General features: G+C 36.1%; 1 protein-coding gene across 2 annotated transcripts in view; it reads right to left on the bottom strand.

Moving 5' to 3' along the window:
* Nucleotides 1-665: 665 nt before the first annotated feature.
* LOC108553089 (octopamine receptor beta-2R) overlaps nt 666-22,972 on the bottom strand; it is a 124,028-nt gene continuing 101,721 nt past the window's right edge. Inside the window, exons 3-5 of one of the 2 annotated variants that reach the window (XM_017907857.1) lie at nt 13,737-15,071; nt 10,454-10,684; nt 666-2,501 (exon numbers count right to left, since the gene is read on the bottom strand). In XM_017907857.1, the coding sequence (XP_017763346.1) occupies nt 2,411-2,501; nt 10,454-10,684; nt 13,737-14,728 (1,314 nt within the window). In that variant the 5' untranslated portion in view covers nt 14,729-15,071 and the 3' untranslated portion in view covers nt 666-2,410. Of the gene's footprint in view, nt 2,502-10,428; nt 10,685-13,736; nt 15,072-22,972 lie in introns of both variants that reach the window. The other variant, XM_017907858.1, reaches the window with a different exon arrangement.

Here is a 22,972-nt window from a genome sequence, read left to right as displayed (position 1 = left end):
TCGAAATGTTGTTGCCATTTGCCTTTTCTCTTCGCGCATGACTAGAAGCTAAGCTAACGTTTGATGATTCTCAGGAAAAATGCCCCTGATAGGAGAACGATATCGAAATCGCGTCCCCTGATCGATTAAATAACGATTACTATCGAAATAAGATTCGCGAAGATGAAAAATACGTGTTCTATATAAATATCGATGAATCAGGGTGAAATTAACGTAATAAAAATTGTATTTGCGGTCCGGATATAAAAATACAAATTTTTAGACTACCTAGATGTCGCTCCAATCGTTCGACTGAACTTAGACTCGATACAATTAAATAAAACGATATCACTTTCGAATAATGTTAAATAAATAACGAGAAAACTAGACTGAATAAGCTTAAATTACTCCTGTATCGCATTTTATTCCTAAAAGCAGCCATTACACTTTCCAACTTTCGAAGGAAGACTTCGCTCAACTGCAAAATAAACGAAAAAATAAAATACAACGAAACGAATAAAAAATCTTTGTAACACGCGTTATATATTTGCTATTTAAAAATCACGTAACAACAACGAACGATAAAATATATAGTAATATACAAAAAGGAAAAAGTAAAAATCGATTTCCTCGATCGTGACATAACCTCAATCCTCGGATACCAACGGTCCGAGAATGGACGCCATTTCGAAGCGTTGAAAATAAATACCCGGTTCGATATAACACTACGCAAACAAACAACGATAACAACTATCACTTTGGAATTGTACATCGCATCGCGATTCCTTTTTAAAACGAACAGAAGGATACGCGTTGAAATCAGCGATGGGAACATGTCATGCGGCCTGTCATGTAACATCATCATCAACGAGCAATAATACTAATCGAGTTAACAATAACATAGATCACCATCTCCACACGATATATCCCTCGATCACTGAACGTCCATCTTCATCTAACACATGACGATCTCGTTCGTTTCGTCCCTCGCGAACTAACCGTGAAGACAAACACCAATTACCCAAATACGTCACATTAGGTCTCTAGCTGCCAACCAGGACACACCTGGACAAACGTTTCTCACCATGACACGAGATCTCTGATCGAAGCTTCCTCTTTGAATCTTAGGTCCAAGCTAGTCGTTCACTCGCTCTGTAGATTGGTCGATAAACGATTTCTTATGGGGCTCGAATCGTTCCACGAATCGAACAGCACACTTGGCCACCCAATAGGACATCGCTCAAGAACCGACAGAAGAAACGGACGAAGATGTCCCGACGAGCTGATCGATTCGACCAGACATCTGTCGTCTTCCTTCCCAGAAAAAACTTTCCCGTCCTCCTATCAACGAGGATGGAAGAACGAGAAGGTCTCTTCGGTATCAGGGGATCCGCAGAAGATCCTCTGCCCCATCGATTCCGATATAAAGCTCAGTCCCCGCGAGAATCCTTAAAAGTACTATCTTTGGCAATGCGACGTGACCTATGCGTTTCATTCGCGTCTACGTGTCCTCCGTGTGCATCTCTGTGATCGCTTCGCGACGACACGTGATCCTCGTGTGCCCCTGTGTTCCGCAACCACGCGTGCTACCGGTTTCTCCCGCCATTTTGTAGTGTTTCCCAGCGTTCCCAATTTGCTCGTCACTTCGTGCAACGATTTCGATGTTTGAGAAGCCATCGACGTCTCTTCTCTGTGATCTTTAACCTATAGAGATAATCTTTTCCAATGATACTTTGACCAATTGGCTGGCCAATATTTTGACCATTTTGACCAATTTTTACATGTTCGATGACTCCAGAAATGGATTAGGAGATACTAAAGTGTGATATTTCGTCTAGAATCTCTAGAATCCTTCACCACAGGTCCCATTGAGTTCGATAGCGAGCTGTATGCTCCGCGAAAGGCAGTTTCTACGCGTTAAGCCCGTTTCACGCTTTCGTGATAGACCACTGTGAGAAGATCACGAGGTACATTTCACGAGGAATATTTCTCGCAATCCCTGTCGACGTTGTCTAGTATAACACGCGTCGAGCTCCTCGGGGAATTGCGTTTTCGGATATTTAGTGACACTTCGTGTCGGCACGCGTGAAAAGGGCTTAAGGCGACACTTGTGGAAGCTTCTCCGTTCGCTTGAAACGCGAACACCGTAGAAACCGTGAGCACGCGAGGCGGCTGAATATCGTTAGAAACGCGAGTACTTGATGAGATTCGTCTTCCGTGAGTTTTTGGCAAGATGGCGGATCGGAGAATCTCTCGAGGCGGGCTACGCGTTACGTATATAGTCGACGATTATACGCGTCGTTTTACTTGTTGCGTGTGTAGGCGACGGTACGTATGTATAATTAGGTGGGTGTGTACGTATTTATGCGTGTCTTTTGCTCTTTTCGTCCCTCTTCTCCGGCTGCTGATGGCGTACAAAGTTGCTCTTCTCTCAGAGGCTGCTACCGTACTCGCTCGATCTTCGTCGGTCGATGTGCTTCATGTACGTCTCCGAGTATATGCTCTTAGTGCGGTCGTCGTACCTGAAAGCAGAAGCAGACAGTGGCACCAATACGTTTTGCTCGGCTCGGCGATGTTCATGCGGCACGAGGGTAGGGACTATTTGTTGCTCGCTCTGTGGCTCATCTAGGGTTAGCGATGGGGCTCCACAGAGTTCGAATTATCGGATTGTTCGGAAGTTCGTGGCGAGATTTTCGAAATTTCACAGTCAATCCATGGACGAAATCGTTATTTCGTTAATATTCCAACTATTATACTTGTAATTTGAATTTAATCCTGATAATCTCTACATAGATAATAACCATTCAGAGTTTGGACTCTTGACGGTTCTGAGGTTTCAGATTCTGATTTGGTCAAATCAAATTTGGAAACTTAGTAGAAATTTTGTTTAATTCCAAGCCTGTATTAATTGACGAACTGTTTATAATTTTTGAGGATACGGTAATCTTTCACTGAAGATTTAGGGAGATTTGGTCAGCCAAGTTTGAGTACAGTGGTATGACTCCATTATAATCACTGCAATCCCTAGAGAATATTATTTTATTTAATATATCGTTGATAATTTTTTGATATCGATACTGGTACTTCGAATCTATAGTATGTATCTGAAATATTTGATACATAGGTAACATCAATTAAAGTTCCAGTTGAAATAGCTAGATAAATATATATAATCTTTTAATAATTTATTAATTTCAGTGTCAAATAGGAGATAATTTTTCACCACTTATTTTTAATATTTGGAAAGTGCTCGAGCTGTCAGATGTTTCGCTGTTAAACAAGTTCGTAAGAACTAAGATAAATGATAGTTGAATGGTGGTATCTTTGATGAATAGGCTTGATGAGCTAAGTTCCTCGTTAGCAGAGGCACAGCATCGTTTTATTGAAAAGGACGCTTTTTCTGCTGACAAATTCCTCTTTAATTGCTGCACTTCGTCAGTCCAAGTGGTAAAGACATTTGTGCGAATTAAATATCTCGTTAATTGGCTGAAGTTTATAACCCAAACCCCTTTTCAGTCTCGGGACGTGCAGGCTTTGATCCAGACGCCTGTCAAAGCTGCCACGAACTTTCAGAACGATCCAATATTTCCTTTGTACTGTTTTTGGTAATACAATCTATTCCATACAAGCATTGCTACATCTAAAATTTCAATTTACTTTCCTTCAGCATTATTGAAAGATATTTAACAGGTAATTGAGGGAACAGTGGGACTATATATACTTCAAAGATGCATAATTTTTGACAGAGAGAATTTTCGCGTATATGTAGGAATATTTGCAAAGAAAAGAAAAAATTGTACAACCAATAGAATAAAATTATTATAAATTATTATAACACAAATTGGATTGGCTACTGTCATCATACATACTCGGGAGTCATTCCGTTTTCACTTCTCTGTCATCATCTTCATTCGTAATTATTCACTTCCACTTACTTCGCACGTACACACACATCCATGCGGATAATAATGGAGGATAAAAGTAGAAATAACTTAATAACTAACACTATTGTATATATGTATTCTTACGCTACGATAATACACATGTAACTATTCCTACATATATATATATATTTTTTCGACAGAGAGAGAGGAATTTTGAATTTTTAGTTTAGATGGAATCGCATGTTTAGTTCTATGAATCATGCTGGCTTAAAAAATTATGCACTTGTTTTGAAAAGAGATAGGGGTACACGTACAAACTCTATTGGACATGTATGATGGTACGGTATACTAGAACCGTGTTAATTGAACGTTAATTGAGTTACCTTCGTCATTTCTTGCAATTGACTTGTAAGCGCAAAAAGAAAAAAACAGGAAAATTTGATTGATAGTGTCTGGAAGATATGTTTTATTTATTTTTCTTTGATATTATGTTTCAGTGACAAGGTTGTCAATGTGTATTAGTATAAAACCGAATTAACACCGTGTTAAAAATGCTGGGAATGTTCTGTATCATGTAGAATGTTCCTTGATTTTTAAATGAATTTTTGAGCAGCTAGTAATGGGTTTGATTTTCCTTCTTTGTTATTTACAGTAATTATAGATATTAATCGAAATTTTCGTAAATTTCTATGAATTATTAATATTTATAGAAATGTTATTTCATAGTATAGTATTAATATTAGTATATCCTATACACGATAATATCGGTCAATATAAATATTATAAAAATTATTATTTGCTTTCGTTTATTAGATTTATGAGCAGTCATGAACATAACAAGACGTATTTTAGATTTATCACGTGCGATTACTGTGGTTTGATTCCAGTTGATTTGATTTATCTCTATTTAATTCGATTTTGCCATAATAGCCTCCAGAGACATTCAAGCTAGTGATGGATTTAAGAAAATTCGAGCTGAAATTACATTTCATTCAGAATTTAGACTTTCTTAGAAATTAGAATATTTGTGAATTTGAGAACGTGAGAAGTTGAAATTTTAAAAATTCGAAAATTCGATAACTTGGAAAATCGAAGATATGAAAATTTGGGAATTTAAATGTTCGAAAATTTGAAAATTCGAAAATTCGACAACTTGGAAAATCGAAGATATGAAAATTTGAGAATTTAAATGTTCCAAAATTTGAAAATTCGAAAACTTGCTAACTTGGAAAACCGAAGATACGAAAATTTGGGAATTTAAATGTTCGAAAATTTGAAAATTCGGAGATTTAAAAATTCAAAAATTTGAAAATTATTCGTCCCGAGTGAAATTTCGAGTAGAATGCACATTTAATTAATTTCACGACAACAAGGTGTATTATAAAACGCGATCCATTTCCGACAATGCAAATTGTTCAAATATGTTCGCGTTACGCGCCGTTTCCGGCAATTTAGCTTCACCAGAATCGTTTTACGGCCAAACTTTAAATAGTCGCTATAAATTAACGAAGCCACGAAAAATAGCATACAAGGATACAGAAGAAAACAGTGGGTTCTACAATTTTATTCCATCTCGAGACATAATTTTTTCATTTCGCTAAATTTTCAATACTAAAACAGTATTCAGAAGATATGTATATTTAAGAATCCTCCAAATCCTGAAAATACTGGAAATATTTAACGACCCTGAAGCTAAAATTAAATATTAAATTAAATGTTGCTTTCATATCAACTTTTCATACGAATAATCGTATTAATTCTTAATACTCCTTTTTTCCGAATTATTTTATACCAACCAAAACCATAAAACGAACTGGGACTTAAATTATACAAATATATTTCAATATTGCAAACCGTGATATCAAAAAATCTTGATAATTTTATTCATGAATTTTAATTTGGAAGTTTCAATGATAAGCGAAAATATTTAACATAATTAACATCATAGAGATACGCTTCTAGTACGAAACAGTACAAGAGCCTGTTTTAAGGCTGACTTTCAGTATCTGCAATTTCCACGTAAGATAGAGGGTTAACCTCGTCGTAAAGTTGCGCGAAAAACGCCTGGTTGGTCTCTGATAATCGAAGTTATCTGGCCCTGCAACTCTTTCACGTTACTGGAAGCAACGATAGGGGGAAGCTAACTTTCAAACGGAAGGCAACTAAAAAAGCAGCTGCTCTTTATGAGAGCCTTAAAGAAGCGAAAAAGGAAAAAAGTTCTTTTATCAAAGTCCTCGCAGAAAAGTACAATATTGTTAGAAAAATATCATTAAAAATTAAATATTTGAAATAGACTTACCAGGGAACTCTAATTGCAGATATAATAATTTTATTTCATTGTACAATAAATTTAATTTTTCTGATTCACAGATAAAAGGTACAATTCAAGTAAACACCCTTTTCAAGTAAATACCATAAATTCAGTTCAATTATTGTGAATTACGAATCTAAATTCCTATAGGAAAATATAATTATTACAAATTAAAAGATATAGTAGTATATTAATTTATATGTATATAAAAAGCACAAACATATTAGAAAAATTTATAAATATAATATTATAATATTGTGAACCACGAATCTAAATTCCTATAGGAAAATATAATTATTATAAATTAAAAGACGTAGTAGTATATTAATTTATATATATATAAAAAGCACAAATATAATATTAGAAAAATTTATAAATATAATATTATAATATTAGAAAATTATATATAATGTTATAAATATATATAATTATTATAGTAGAAATTCCATTGAACGTGTCTGCTTATAAAATAAAACAAAATTAAAGTAAAAATTGAGATAAAAATAAAGAAAAAGATTTTCCACGAGAACAATGAAGAGAATAAAATCTGAGGGGGTAAGAAGTGTATCTTCTCGCCGGGACTATCAGAAAATCAAGCAGAAACCTCGAATCGAGCTTGTAATGGTGGAGAAAGCACGATGTTTCCCTTCTTCCTTCCTCCCTTTTTTGTTTCGAGAGAATTCGCTTCAAGAGGGGGTTAGGGGGTGCGCGAAATAGGGGGTAGTACGCGTGTTCCTTGAGTTACGCTCACGTTCGTGCGAAAAAGTCGAGCATCCGGTTCTCGACTCGCCCTACTTTTCCCGCGCGAAATTAAAAGTAATGTCTTCTCCCTTCTTCCCTGGCCGCTTCTCTAATCACCGCGTTTTACGGCGTACCCTGCGCCAGACTTTCGAACCGCGCTCAAGATCCCCGTTGTGATTTTCAAGCTGCGGATAATTCGGACGAATAGTTGCACAAATAAAAAACACACTCTTCCTTTTATTTCCTTTTAACGATTCGACGTTGAGCAGGAGGAAAACAAATTGGTCAAAATGGCCCCCCTCGTGTATTCATGAATAATAATTTTGGAATTTTAATTTTAAGAAAACATTTTTAGGTTTAATATGTGGTCTGGATATTCTAGTCAGTGATAGTAAAGAATTTATTTATGGGAAATTAATTTTTGTAGAACCATGAAGTATATGAATACCAGAAGTATGAGGCAGCTTAAAATGGCGGATTTTATAGTGGTATGATATATGCTTTTGAAAATTGCATTTCTGTAGATGCATTAAATAAATTATGTTAATATTGGGAGTGTCAAAATAGTTCATAATTATGAGTTTCGAAATGGAAATAATAATATAATTTGCTCATGGAAACTGCGTTTCTGTGGGACCATTAAGTATATAAATACTAGAGGTGTCAAACATCGTGAAATAATGGATCTAAAATTTCTAAAATCAATTAATATTCTTTAAATCAAAACAATAAAAATTGTTTCTAGAACGTGTATATATTTATTTATATTTTAATTAAAACGATTAAAAAAATTTCGCGAAATATCTATATTTTAATTGTATATTAATTAAGAGAATAAAAAAATGTTTTGAAATAAAATTCTTCGAATAAAGATATTTTAATTAAATTGACCAATGATTTAAACGAAGAATTATCTCTCGTCACGAAATTCAAGTTTTCCCACGATGCAGATTAACGAATATGTAAACTCACGAAACTCCCATAATTCGCCTAATCAGTTGACGCAATTAATCGCGACGGGTCCCACGTGACGTATAATACTCGACGAGAAATAAAGTCACGCGCGATCGCGTTATCAAACGGAAGAAGGCGACCCGTGCACCAGGGCAACGTTAATTAAATCATGCGTGGACACGCGGCCCGTTCCCTAAAATTACGTTGCGCGCGCACGCGCCGCCATTTATGCCCGCGTATTTAGAATTCTATTATAGCCGTAGACGAGCAAATTGTTCCTGCATTTTCGATAACTTTTATCGACCAGCCTCGCGGTGATGAGGTCGAATCTCGAATGAGAGCAATTATATTCTGGGATAGCATTTCTGATAGAATCGACGATACAATTTTGTTAAAAATTGAAACAATAAATGAACATATCATATAATAAATTTCTTCGTGGCACAATTTCCTTTTCCCGTATTCTTTGCTTTCATATTGTGAAAAATGAATGATAGTTATGGGGCTTCAATGTACAGTATTTTATAATTTTGTAATTATATTCTGAATTAAAATTTTTAATAGACTGAGTGAATAATTTTGATGAAAATTAAAACGATAATATTTAAAAAGAAAATATTATAATATTTATAAAAAGATTCGAATGCTTTTCTTTGAAAAGGAAATTGCATAATTCCTTAGGGATATTGTACAGTGTGTTATACTAGAATTATATTATCGTTTTATTAATTTTGTCAGATTGAAAAATTGTTAAACAATGAATTTAATTTTTTTTTTAACTATCTTTGGGTGTTGAGAATTTTATTTTCCTCTTTGGCAAATAAACTGCACGATATCGTTGTTTCGTTTAGCCTGTGTGCATCATTAATTATCGTATGTGTTTTAATTATTGCCATCGTTCAACCGTAATCGTTTTTACTTCCATATAGTTATAATCAGTACGACAAGAACGAAGATGAATGGTACATTCAGAAAACAAAATGAACACTTGATTCAAAAAAAGAAAAGAAAATTGAAAAACTGGTTGGAAGATTCAACTACATAGTCCTCATAAATTTATTTTAAATAGAAATTATTAATTTTCAACGAGACCTAACGAAAAATTAAATATTATACATTAGAAATTGTTAAAAATATTTAAAATTATTTAAAATAAAAATAAAATTTAAAAAATTATCGTTGAAAATATAAAATTTTATTCCCATCGTGATAAAGCTCGGATCTTTCGCGATAATAATATTCCACAATGATAGTAAATTAACTGACAGGCGTATTATGCTAAACGCACAATTGAAATGTCTCGTTTGTTCATCTGAAGGGAAAACCACCCTCTAAGTGATAGTTCTACCTTCGAGAATTCTATTTCACGTTCATTCAAAACTCGCGTTTGAATACACCGTAAATCTTTGAAGGTGCATCAAATTCCGACGTTGTCAGGAAAGCATCGAGTTTACAATAATAAACTTCTTACACAATCAACTTCCTCACAGTTCTACTTTGTTGGGAATTCTACTTTGACTGGTTGATATACAAATAAGAGCTGAAATGTCGGGTTGAATCTGTGTCGGCGTAAGATGTACGCAAAGTTAGAGGAAGTTCATCAAGCAAATATTTGCGTGAAATATCTTTGATGCAATTCACATAGTAAATCACTCACGTTCATGCTTGAAATTAATTTCTTTTACCAAAATTATATTTCGATAACAGAGATAACACCGATCTTCCAAATGTGCCTTGAAATATTTGAAATAAAATATTTAAGGGTATTTTAAAATTTTTTAATTACTAGATTCTCTACTTCGTAAATTATTTTTTAACTTATAATACGTGCTGTGATATTCGAGTCATTTTACTACCAAGTTTTTTAAATCTTGTGAATTTTGAAATTAAAAATATTAAAAAATTTATCAATAGGTAAACTAGAAATATTAAAATAAAATAAAATTTCGTAACAAATTCTGGACACTGGTGATAAATTCGTAGTACATCTAAGAATAATCATAATCTAAAAATACAGTCTAACCTCAACAATAAAATCCACTACCCAGAATACTAATTACTAAAAAGAATCTTAAAAGCAGGAAAGAAATTTACAAAATATTGTCATAAATATTTAGTATATTCACGAAACATTTTTACTCAGCGAATAAAGATTGAAACATTCTCCAATCCACAGAACATCCCTAGACCCGAGTGAAACCTAACCTCAATCTATCCCGCGCGAAATGCTCGATAACAATGCACACACTCTTCGATACCCAGAACCTATTCTCTGCCGTTAAAAAGTCACGTGTACCCTGTAATTATGCATGAAACCAGACACGCAAGTCACCCAGTCCCGAATTCTCCTCGATAATTACACGTTTCTCAACCTAACCTCTCAACAGTCAGTCACCGCGGTACTCCACGCGCTCCATCTACCAGGCGTCGGATCAACCATACAATTTATCCCGCTCGTCGCGGAATAAAGCACGGAGTAGCTTCGTTCGATCAAGGATCAGACAGTAGACAAGAGAATAGAAAAGAGGGAACGAAAAAGCGATAGAATGTAGTGCGTACCTCAACGTGTCAGACCAGATCGTACCTTAGGGACGGCCGACGGAAATCGAGCGCCTCGAGGTCGGACGGCTCTCGTCTGCAGAGCGAGCAGAACGCGCACTGCAGAGTATTCTTGAAGGCTTCTCGGAAGTCGCGGTTGAAGTACGCGTAGATCAGCGGGTTCAGCGCCGAGTTCGTGTACCCGATCCAGAAAAGGAGCGCGATCACGATGTCGGGACACGGGCAGGATTTACCGCACAAAGTCGTGATAACGTACCTGCGAACAGAGAGTTCGTTTCAGTGGATTTTCTCCTTCGGTGGAACTTGCTTAACCCTCTGCAATTTCAAACTTCAGAGCTATCTATTCCTGTGTTCGATCATTTACTTTTTACTTCTGTTAGTTTGGCTGTTGTGGTTAGGTTGTGGATTTGGTTTTATTAGCGCGAACGCAAGTGTGTGAGGTTGAGTAATGGCACGAATGTAGATATGTAGGTGGGATTGGAATAAGTACGGCCTTGAAAGAATGTCAAATGTGTCTGGGCTTAGAATGAAAGTGACCATGTGCAAGAGGATTGACTGCAAAGAATATTTATGATGGAGTCGAGTGAAAGTTTAGGGATGCGTCTGCGTTTAGGAATGGTGCATGACCGGGAAAGAAAGCCAGGATATGGATGAGGACAGGATGAACGGTTTAAATAAGGGTGCAATGGCATGGGCGAGTCAGTCTTCAACAGTCTCCAGGAGTTTTTTGGCAGTCTTGAAGAGTGTGTCAGTATGTCAGTAAGAAGTCAAAGTCGAGCGTGCCCACTGCGAATCTCTCTTAGCCAATACACTATGTATCAGCTTATTTTATTCCATTAAGAAGTAAAACAGCACTATTTTAGCCAATCCACCCAAACCAGTCCTAGATGTATGTTTTTGGAAGTGCGATTGGAAGATCTAGAATGCGTGGTGTTGTGCAATTGATATGGATCTGAGTCAATGTGTTATGAGTTTCAGTTTGTTATAAGAAGCATGAGAGTGAACAATTAGGATATAAGACGTGTGTAAATTATAATTTTATAATAAATATACGATTGTTATACAACAAACTCACTAGGATAACCTTTGGTAATTCGATACCTCGGATCTATTTTCTGATTTGATAAAGGATATTTTTATTCTTGTTAGTTTAACTGTGGTTAGGTTAGCTTCTGGTAATGAGAAACTTGGGAACTTGGGAATTTAGGATGTTCGATAAATTACTTTTTACCCTCGTTAGTTTGATATTTCTTCTTATCACTGTGTATTTCCTTATACTAATTTTATATACCGATTTCCTTATACTAATTTTTCATCATTTTTCGAGTAGAATTAAAAATTATTCTCTGCACAGGTGGTGGAAAGTATAGAGGATGTGATGAAACTAAAATGTAAATTTGGATTTTAATTATTGGTATTAAATGCCTCTAATTTAGTAATTTTTTATTGAGTTATTGGTCTTGATGAACTCTAAATTGAAATTTGAATATTTTTTTAGATCTTTAATATTGTTAATATATTAATAGGGAAGAATATTTAAATACGAACAATAAAAATATTAAAAAATTGAAAATTGACCAAGTATTTCACTAAACAAATTTAAATTGGACAAGAGGTTAAGGAATATGATATAGGTTAATTCTGGATGATTTGATCTGTGTGACAGAAGTAAAGTTTTAGTAATTTTTTATTGAATTATTGGTCTTGATGAATTCCAAATTAAAATTCGAATATTTTCTTCAGACGTCCAATGTTGTTAATATATTAATAGTGAAGAATGTTTAAATACGAACAATAAAAATATTAAAAAATTGACCAAGTATTTTGCTGAACAAATTTAAATTGGACAAGAAGTTAAGGAATATAATATAGTATATTCTATATTATAAGGAATAAAATATAATATATGTGTGACAGAAGTAAAGTTTCGATCAACCATCAGGAAACGTGGTTTACTATAGCGTGCAAACAAGTTGGAAGCAAGGAAAGATCTGAATGTTAGGAATTTTATTCCCTTGTTATTGACCTGTGGTAATTACGTGCTCTTCTAAGAAAAAATCTTTCGCGTTTCTTTTCCCCAAACTTTCCCTTTCATGGTGTCTTTAGACGTCTTTAGTTTCTCGCTCTTTTGTCCCTCTACCTTTAAGGACTTTCCTTCCGCCATTGTGCAATTTTTAAACTTAATCTCTGATTACTTTCCCGCTAACTTTTCTTATTTCCACTGTTGTCCCCTTTTCTCAAATCCTACTCGAAACGAACGATTTTTCATTCTCGAACAATTTTTATTCTTCATTGATCCTTATCCTCGATCATCTAATCATCACCCTCGAGGTATAGACAAAAATGTATTGATCCGTCAAAATTGCTTCTTCTCTGATAATTTTCGATTCTACTCTTGTCATAATAAGAAAGACAATTTGTGGATTAGGTAAGAAAGATTAAAAAGCTACGCTACAGATCTAGGGAAGCCAAAGAAAAAGAAGACAGGAGATAAAGAAAGATATCCTTGCGAAGAAGACATATTACTGGCCAAGGGAAGCCAAAGAATGATAGAAGATTAAGAAGGATATCCTAAGGAATAACACAAAGACAGTACTTTGATATTAAAAAGAGAGACAAAGACTATGACAAGTAATAGATCAATTGATCCATCAAAAAGAAGAAGAAAAAGAAGGCAAAGAGTAATTAAATAATCCTTGTTAAGCATAAGAAGACCATGTTAAAAAATAAATTTGTTAATGTACTAAATATACAGGTTGCACTAATCGTAGGTAGAGTTCAGTAGTATAAGCACGAAATTGAGGAGACAGGTCTCGGATCAATACATTCGTGCCACTCTACATTGCAGTATTCTAATTTCGTCACCTGGACTTTAATTTCGAAATGACTATTATCACTTTCACATAGTATGGTAAATATCCATAGTATATTTCATAAAAATTAGAAAACTCCATTCCGAGCAAAGTAACAGGATCAACCAACGTTTCACGTAAGCCAGTTACCCCCACGAACGCGTCCAATTAGTAGTGTTTTCTTACCCTAACAAGAGCAATTGAATCCATTAACTAATCACGATACCCATGTGCGTCACGATCCTCTATACTTCCCACGTTACAATTAAACACAACACCACGGTCTACAAAAGTATCTCGAATCTAACCTAGATTGTAAACCCTGCAAACCATTCCTGTCTTTCAAGGAACAAAGGAAATAAGAGCTGTGGGCTAAAAGGGAGAGGTTAAAATTGCAAAATTATCATGATCCATCGGAAAAGACATGTGAGACCAAGCCTGAACGCTGAGACGCACCACAAGAAGAACGGCAACCAGCACAGTATGAAGGTACCCATGATGATGCCTAACGTTCTGGCAGCCTTGTGCTCTCTCTTCATCTTCATGATATTCTTATCCTTCGTAGGAGTATGCAGATGATCAGTGCTGATCTCGTTCAACGTTAGCGTCTTGGACGAGCCAGCGCTGTTCAGCTCCCCGTTCAGGTTATTCAAATCCTTGCTGGGCCTGTGGCTCAGTAGCATCACGTTTCCCATCCGACTGTGCATCTGCTTCTCCTGTCTGTTCGCCTCTTTGAACACGGCGAAGTACGTGAGAGTCATGATCGTGCACGGTATCCAGAACGAGATGCTCGACGAGAATATCACGTACACCTTGTTCACCTTGAACTCGCACAGCTCCGGGTGCTTCTGCCGGTGCATGCTGTTCTCGGCGGTGGTGTACCAGCCCATGAAGATGGGCATGAAGGAGATGAACGCGGGCATGATCCAGCAGGCGAGCAGCATATAGGCGGCGATCCTCCTGGTCATGATGATGGGGTACTTGAGCGGCTTCACGATAGCCCAGTAACGATCCACCGAGATGCACATTAGGTGCAGAATAGAGCTGGTGCTAAAGTAAACGTCCAACGAGTTCCAGACGTCGCACATGAAGTAGCCGAACAGCCACCTGCCTGTCATCTGGACGCTCGCGTTGAACGTCATCGCGAACATCGCGACCAGCATGTCTGCCAGGGCCAGCGAGACCACGAAATAATTCGTGATGATCCGCAACTTCCGGTGCCGCATAACCGACACCATGACCAGCAGATTACCGAACACCGCGGTGACTATGATGGAGCCTAGGAGGCAGCCTTTCGCGATCGTGGCCGGGACAGACCACTTCTGCTCGTTCGAGTAGCTGCTGTTCGCGAACTGGCTGTCCTCGGTCGAGATGGCGTTCAACAGGGTCGTCACGTCCACCGAGGACACCACCTCCGTCGGCTCGGAGCTCGTCACGATCGTCGTCATGCTCGGCCACCGCACGGAACCGCGTTTCCCTTGGCCTTGTTCCTCTTCTTCGGCCGGAAGAGACTCGACGGGCGGCCTTAGGTCACGGACGTGCCAACGAGCCGACGTACCAGGCTGGCCTTCATCTTCCCGTCGGGGAAAGGGCGTTGCCTCTTGCCAAGTTTCTTGTACCCTGGGCGCTTGCCAGCGTTTGTCGCCGATACGCGGATGTATCGTTTCTTCGCGCTCGGTTCTTCCTGTTTTCGAGGGTTGTTCCGGCTGCTAATCCAGGATGTCCGCTGCGTGCCTCTCAGAGACTGCTTGCGAGGGTTTACGTGTCCACGAGGCTCTCGTTAGCGGTGACCTGGAAATAAAAGAGATTGCAGTCGTTAGTCGTCATTTTCGAAAGTTTAACGTTAAATTACCGTTTTAATAACAATACATATCCACGGTGTCCCTTAAAATATAAATCTTTCAACAGCATACGATTGTTTTTCAAAAAAGGAATCGAAAATGAAGAATAAAATTTTTCGAAACGAGACTTCGTTCTCGAGAAAATCAATTTTCAAAATATAGTTGGGGCACCGGCACTGTTTTCATTCCATTTTGCGTCTGTAAATATGAACTTTATAAACGTGCAACTTTCCATCTATCATTCTACCGGTTTATTGTGCAATAAATATTCACATAAACTGTCAGTATCAGTTGATTTGTCGATTTCGGCCCACCGCTATACACGGTGCACCCACACAATTTCAAAATCAATTTGTTCGAAAACCAAGCCGTATTTTCGAAAATTTGATTCTTTATTTTCAACCCATTTTTTGACGTAGAATCGCAATCTGCTTGAAAGTTTGCATTGTACCTGTCGATATATATTCTATGTCTCGATTACCAATATATACACCTGTAAACGTTGCATGGAAATGCAAGGACACGTTGAATGCCTTTTCTGGGTGAAAAAGGAAGCGAAGTTTCGTGCTTTGAATTTCACTAATTAACATACAGCCTAATCGATCCCACCGTTCAATCTATCGCAGTACTCGAATTACTCTCAGATATAGGATTACGCTTTATTTTCGGTATTTACGTTCGCGTTTATTTATTTTTCCTTAGTTTCCAAATTTATAGTAAAAACAATTTCCGATGCATCCTGAAGGTAGATAAATAATTTTCTTCCACCTCTTCGTTGCTTTAAAATCGCGTCAATTACTCGTGTCGGTTTCGGTTCGTGCTTTTACAGATATCGCAGGTGCGAAGATCCTCCGTTTCGATTTCTAATACTCTATCCCTTTATTTGCAATTTGATGGAAGAAAAATTGTACTATGGCAGCGATCTGTTAAGATTTATTTACACACGGCATCGACGATTTTCGCGGTGCAAACAGCGCGTTGAATGGAACGGTTTCACGGTATTTTAACGTGTTATTGAAGTTCTTGTCGTCTCGATTGAGGTATTCGACATGAGAGAGATATCAAGCACACTAGACGACCCACTTTATTCGATTTGTTTGTACTACTTGCTTAATCTACTCAATCCATTACAATCATTCGGACTATTCAATTTATTCAGTCTGTACGGCACTAATACCGTGCCAGCAGATTTATTTGCTCCAACCTCTCTCTCTCGCCCCTCTCTCACTCTTCTTTAGAACCCGATGACGATGTCCGATAAAATCGCCAGTGAGATTCGGAATATTTCCACGCCGTTTCTTTCAAGTCTCTGAATAGGAATTTTAATTTACTCTTGGTATTGAAAATTTTTTTCTAAAGATTTGGCATTTCTTTTTAACGGAGAATTTTTTGTCATACTATCGGTGTTTGCTTCGATGTTTGCAGTGGTTGATTAAAATTTTCGTGTTGCATTTTTTAATAAATAATTTTTTAGTAAATATTATCTTGAAGCATTTTATTGCTCGCAGTGAACAAGAAAATTTTCGTTTTGGTATTTTGCGGAGAAAAATTTAATGAGATTTTAATAAAAATGAATAGAAATGAATAAAAAGGAATAGAAATTGTTATTTTGATTTACACCAGTATTTGCAATAGTTAAAAAAGATTTTAGTTTGGTAGTTTATCGAGAAAAATTATATTACTTCTGTACGTTTTATTATTTACGGTACTGAACTAAAAATGGACCTCGGTATTTCATTTTCCATTTTTCTTTTTAAATGGACTTTTAAATGGGAATTGTTAAATGGGAAATTTCGTGCAATTAATATTGCGTGCTGGTTAATATCGAAGTCAGTAGTTAACGAAGATTGAATGTGAAACGAATAATATAATAATGACATTAGCAAATCGAGTTGTATATATCAGCTTATTATAATGCACTATTGTGATGTTTAATTCAAATGCTTTCATATCAAAGAATGAATGAATGTCCTAAATTCTAAATCGTTGCTATTGGCAAATTGGAGAACAATTAATTGTTATCGAGTTAACATTAATCGAACATAAATTACGTGTTTAATGGATAAAATTTGTCAAATGTGGATCTCTAAACTGATCCATTAATGAAAACGAGAATACGCATTGATGGAGCATCAGGCATCAAACTCTACGAGATTACTATGACTTTTAAACCGATTAAAAACTGTATTTAATTTACAAATTAAACTATTACACAGAAATTAAAAAAATATATGAGCATTACTTACTAAGAATGACTGAAAATTAGAAATTTTTCTTCGTTTAAAAGGAAGAAAAATATATAAATAAAAATCGTAAAAATGGGATATGAAAAGATAACGTTATAATACGATAAAATATGCAAATTATTGTGTAACATAGTATTAATAAATTTATCATGACCAGTCAAATGATCAATAGATATAGAAAAGAGGGAAGGGAAACTTCAGAGAATATGGAATGAATGAAAACGTTGGAAAATCGATAGTACTTATTCAAAAAGAAAATTCGAGAAGTCAGGTAACCGAAGTGATAACGTAGAATGGCCCCAAAAGTTCCTGGTACGTTAAAATGGTAACGTAGAATTTTTAATAAAATATCTAGGAAAGGCTATTTAGACTAACATAGTGTCAACATGAAATAAGCGTCCTTTCTAAGAATCTTATAATTAAAAATGAACTTTGATCTACCAAAATGAAAGTAGTTAGCCTAAACAATCAGTCCCTTTTCCAATAATTTTACAATTAAAAATTAGCTTTGATCTACCAAAGCAAATTAAAGTATCCTAAACAATCAGTCCCTTTTCCAATAATTTTACAATTAAAAATTAGCTTTGATCTACCAAAATAAATTAAAGTAACCTAGCTAACCTAAACAATTAATCCATTTTTCAATAATTTTACAATTAAAAATTAGCTTTGATCTATCAAAATAAATTAAAGTAACCTAGCTAACCTAAACAATCAGTTCCTTTCCCAATAATTTTATATTTCAAAATTAGCTTCGGTCTACCAAAATAAATTAAAGTAACCTAGCTAACCTAAACAATTAATCCATTTTTCAATAATTTTACAATTAAAAATTAGCTTTGATCTATCAAAATAAATTAAAGTAACCTAGCTAACCTAAACAATCAGTTCCTTTCTCAATAACTTTGTATTTAAAAATTAGTTTCGGTATACCAAAATAAATTAAAGTAACCTAGCTAACCTAAACAATTAATCCATTTTTCAATAATTTTACAATTAAAAATTAGCTTTGATCTATCAAAATAAATTAAAGTAACCTAGTTAACCTAAACAATCAGTTCCTTTCTCAATAATTTTGTATTTAAAAATTAGCTTCGGTATACCAAAATAAATTAAAGTAACCTAGTTAACCTAAACAATCAGTCTCTTTGCCAATAATCTTGCAATTAAAAATTGGCTTCGATCTACCAAAATAATTTATTTGAAAAGAAAAAGAACCCGAAACCTCGACCATTTTCCCCATTATCTCAGCGTGAAGCAGCTTCCACAAAGCGGCACCGACGCTGTGGCGGCGCTAGTTTCCCGATTGTCACCACTCGAAACGAGGACGCGCCGGAAGAATGAGTAACCTTGAATGGAAGCCCTTTTTCTGCCGCCGTCTGTCGTCTCCGGCTCCGTTGACCGTGTCGCGACAGGGCCGTGTCAAGTGCACTCCCGTTCCGCCCGTGTAATTTATGATCCGCTATTTTTGCGGTACATTTGGGTCAATTATTCCAACGTCGGGACCGCGCTAGCTAGCGCCGTGGAGCGCTGCTTTTGCCGATGAAAAACACTCCTCTCCGCCCCGCTGCCGCATCGACGTTAGCCCCGAAAGCTCCTGGAACGCCACTTTTATTTCGCGGAACCGACACACCCCCGTCAGGGACTCAACGGCTTCGATCATCGTTCGGCCTTCGGCGTTTTGTCCGTCGGCCTTCCTCTGGGTCGCGTTCCTCGCGAGCTTCGCGACAGTTTCGCGCAAGGATCCTCGCGTAATGGATCGCTCGATGGCGAGTAAGGTCTCGGTGTAACGGTCACACGACACTCAGACGATTGACGACCATTGTTTTATAGATCACGGTAACTACGGGAATTTTATACGCGTTCCAGGGACCCTGGAGAGGTTAGGTTAGGTTGTATTCTGTGCACGAATTATGTGTATGGATTCTGAAAGAGGTTATGTCTGTGTGTATACGATATATATGAATTTTCAAAGAGGTTATGTCTGTATACGCATGATAGGTACGGATTCTGAGAAAGGTTATGTCTGCGTATATACAATACGTATGAATTTTCGGAGAGGTTATGTCTGTATACCTATGATAGATACAAATTCTCAAAGAGGTTATGTTTGTTTATATACGACACTTACAAATTCCAACAGAGGTTATGTTCGTTTATACACGATACTTATGGATTCTGAAAGAGGTTGTCTATGTATTTTAGAACAAGGTGCTTGATAATTGTGCATATAAATATCGTTTGCATATACAGGTTGTAGGTCAGGTTCTTTTGTTTGACAGTGTCGAGATTCTGGGGGTTAAAAGGTTTGACATTTATGTATATTTACGTTTAAAATGTCTGCTGAGGGATGTGGAGACGGGGGTTAGAAATGAGAAACTGATGTCGGAACGTAATTCTGGAGTGGGGTTTTCGTTACACTGCAAGGTTTTTGGAGAATTTAGGTGTTCTATAAAATATCAGGATGGTCGAGATTTTGGACGTTGAATTTATCTGACAATTACATGGAAAAAGAATTTTCAAATTTTTAGAAATGGTAGAAAATTGAATGGAAATTATTAACGCGATTAATTACGAACTACGAAAATGCATTAATTATTTATTTTAATTAGCAGGAAATTTGTGTTTATGTAATACAAAATTATTTATAATTCGTATCGCTTGAAATTTTAATAAAGGGAGGTAATATTTTGGTAATATAAATGCGTGGTGTATTATGTATAAGTGTATTGGAACACTGGTTGGATGTAATTACATACTTTAAATATCGAACATCTTAGACCATTTCTTTTTATATCTGGATATTACATTGGCAAAATTAGTACTACTGTGTTACCAATATCGAACTAATAGAATCTCGTGTCGCAAGATTGAACAAATAGCACTGCCACATATTTTTACGTATTACGCATCATCGAAAGATATTTATACCCGACGTCATCTTAGACATTGTTCAAATTATTGTAAACAATGTTCTATAATGAATGTTGGCCATCATTCAAATAAACTTTGACATGATTTGTTATCCGAGTAGCCTTGTGGTCATTATTTCGATTGGACGTATGGATATATTTATTTCTCACCAGTTGACAATTCGAAATACCACTTTACCCGTGTCCAATCCTCACAATTTTCGTCACAATTGCAGCACACCAAGAGAATTTTAATCTACCATTATATAATCCTTCATAAATTAAAAGACACGAAATAATAAAAATTTTAACAAAATTCGTCTATAATTATTAACTTCCCGATATCGTTTCGTTTTTAATTAAAAGCTGCAAATGTCAACATAAACATCTAAAATTAATTCTCTGTTTCACGCGTCATTAGTATTAAAATCATAACCAAAATGTCGAAATATATTTCTGTCTCTAATAGAGATTCATTAACGATTAAATATCGGGGTAAAGTTTGTCAAAGTTCAAATAAATAAATTCAAATAATCATTTATATAACATAATACGTACAAAACATAGCAATTATGTATAATAATATATAATATAATTCGATATAATGTGTCAAATATAATGTCACGTTAAATAACCTAACAAAATTCGCCAAGCTTTGTTGTCCAACTGAAATCTCGAGTTTCCTGTCCCATCTCGACGATATCTGAAACGTGTAATGCTTCCTGCATATTATCTGCTTCTGGAACTAAATTTCAGTGCTCGACGTAACCCACGGAAACGAAAGCAGAGAAACAGAGTGTCCCGCGAGCAGCCATTTATCTTCTCCAAGACGTGCCATCAGGCAGCCATATTCCCCGAGAGGTCTCTCTTCCGGCGGTCCAAGAAATAACGCTGACAGCCATTCTAATACGGTGACCGTAATACGCGCCACCTGGGGCGACATTGGAGAACGCGACCTTGACGAGGCGAATACGGAGCTCGAGGGTGCCATCTTTCTTTGACAGCGTGCAGCGCTCGAGGACTAGCGTCGAGCTAAGATTAGACCACGGAACAGACAGCGTTGGGTCTAGGTTAGGTTTCATCCTCATCTCGGCTCGCAATTTAAATCGAATATTCGTGACTTGCACATTTTCGATCGAAAAGTGGAAGAATGAGAATTAAATTCTGAAATCTTTCGAGCTATTAAAAATATTTTATTGCAAGACTCGGTGAGTAATATTTTACTTTCTTTATTTTTTGGTTTGGATGAAGAATTATATTTTCCATTACGTGGGAGAATGAGAATTGAATTTTGAAGTCCTTTTAGCTTTTAAGAAAATTTTATTACTCGACATGGTAAGTAATATTTATTTTTTCATTTTTTGACAGGTTTGGATAATGAATTATGCAAATACAATTAAACTGAATGTTTAAATTTCCTGTATAGAGTGATTAAGGTTATGGTTGAAGCTGATTAATATACTCGGGAATTAAAATTTAATTTTGAACACTAAAACTATAAAATCGAAATAACTATTATAGTTTCAGACTTGCTGAAGCTTATATAATTATATTTCTATATAATTCTTCTTCCTATAATTCTATTCCTATATATTTCTATTTCTATTTTCGTTATTTATAATATATTATAAATATAACATAATATATATTACGAGTAAAAATTATCGATTTCGAATATTATACTTCCCAAATGATTACTTTCAACAAAATTATCCTCAACTTTCATTGCAACAGAATTACATATAATTAACCAATAATTGTCACTCGTTTATTTACCTATACATTCCACATCAAAAATTCCAATATCAACAAAAATAACATAATCGATATATTACACAATACAGAATTCCCTTAGACAAACAACAAAAGCAAAAATAAAATTACAAAAATGAAAAATAAATTCCAAATCTTACTTCATCCAAGACCTATTCAAAATCGAGGAAGCCCTAATCAAACGTCAGGAAAAAATCGAGGATTTTGAAAATTTCTCGACACATCTGGGCCCCCTCGAGAGGCATAGATCGATCCCATAGATGGAACAGATTCGAATCGAGTATAGGAAAAATTATTCCACGTTGTGCTGGAATATTACACGAATTGGTCCTTGCAATGGTCTGGATTGCAGTGACGGACCGATAAAGCAGCGAAGAGGGCCCGACGAAAAAATGGGATCGCTGCTTGGAGCAGGAAAAATTTGATAATGTCACACGGCGGGAAAGGCCGCGATCGATTCCAATTTATCTTCCGGTTGAAACGCGATTCATTGCCGCAATTGCACGATGCAACGTCCGCAACACGTGATCCGTTTGCTCCATTTCACGCAGCCCGGAACTCGATTTTCTGGCAACGTATCCAATCGCGCGGCCGCGAAATCCGATTCGGCTCTCTCGGTTCGACATTCCTCCAGAACCAACTGGACGATACTGCTTACCTCAAACGCGATCATTCGGCCGTGAAACTCGCGATTCCGACAATCTTTCAGATTCGGCCCGGCTTCGAATCCGAAGCAGAGAACGGGAGGGTTTGAAACGCTTAGATTGGAGTCCTGGAACAGACTCTTGTAGGAACATAAGTCACTAAGTATAATTTCAGAGAATCTATCGGTAAAAGAATATTACAGAACGAAGGAAAATTCAAGTCATTTATCCATATTTAAGTTTAAATATATCAAATATATTAATAATTTATTTATT

Source organism: Eufriesea mexicana, unplaced genomic scaffold (assembly GCF_001483705.2).
Source record: "Eufriesea mexicana isolate 0111107269 unplaced genomic scaffold, ASM148370v2 scaffold9269, whole genome shotgun sequence".
In the NCBI taxonomy this organism is placed as follows: Eukaryota; Metazoa; Arthropoda; class Insecta; order Hymenoptera; family Apidae; genus Eufriesea; species Eufriesea mexicana.
Note: the sequence above shows the minus strand (reverse complement) of the source record. Positions and strands in the feature narration are given on the sequence as shown.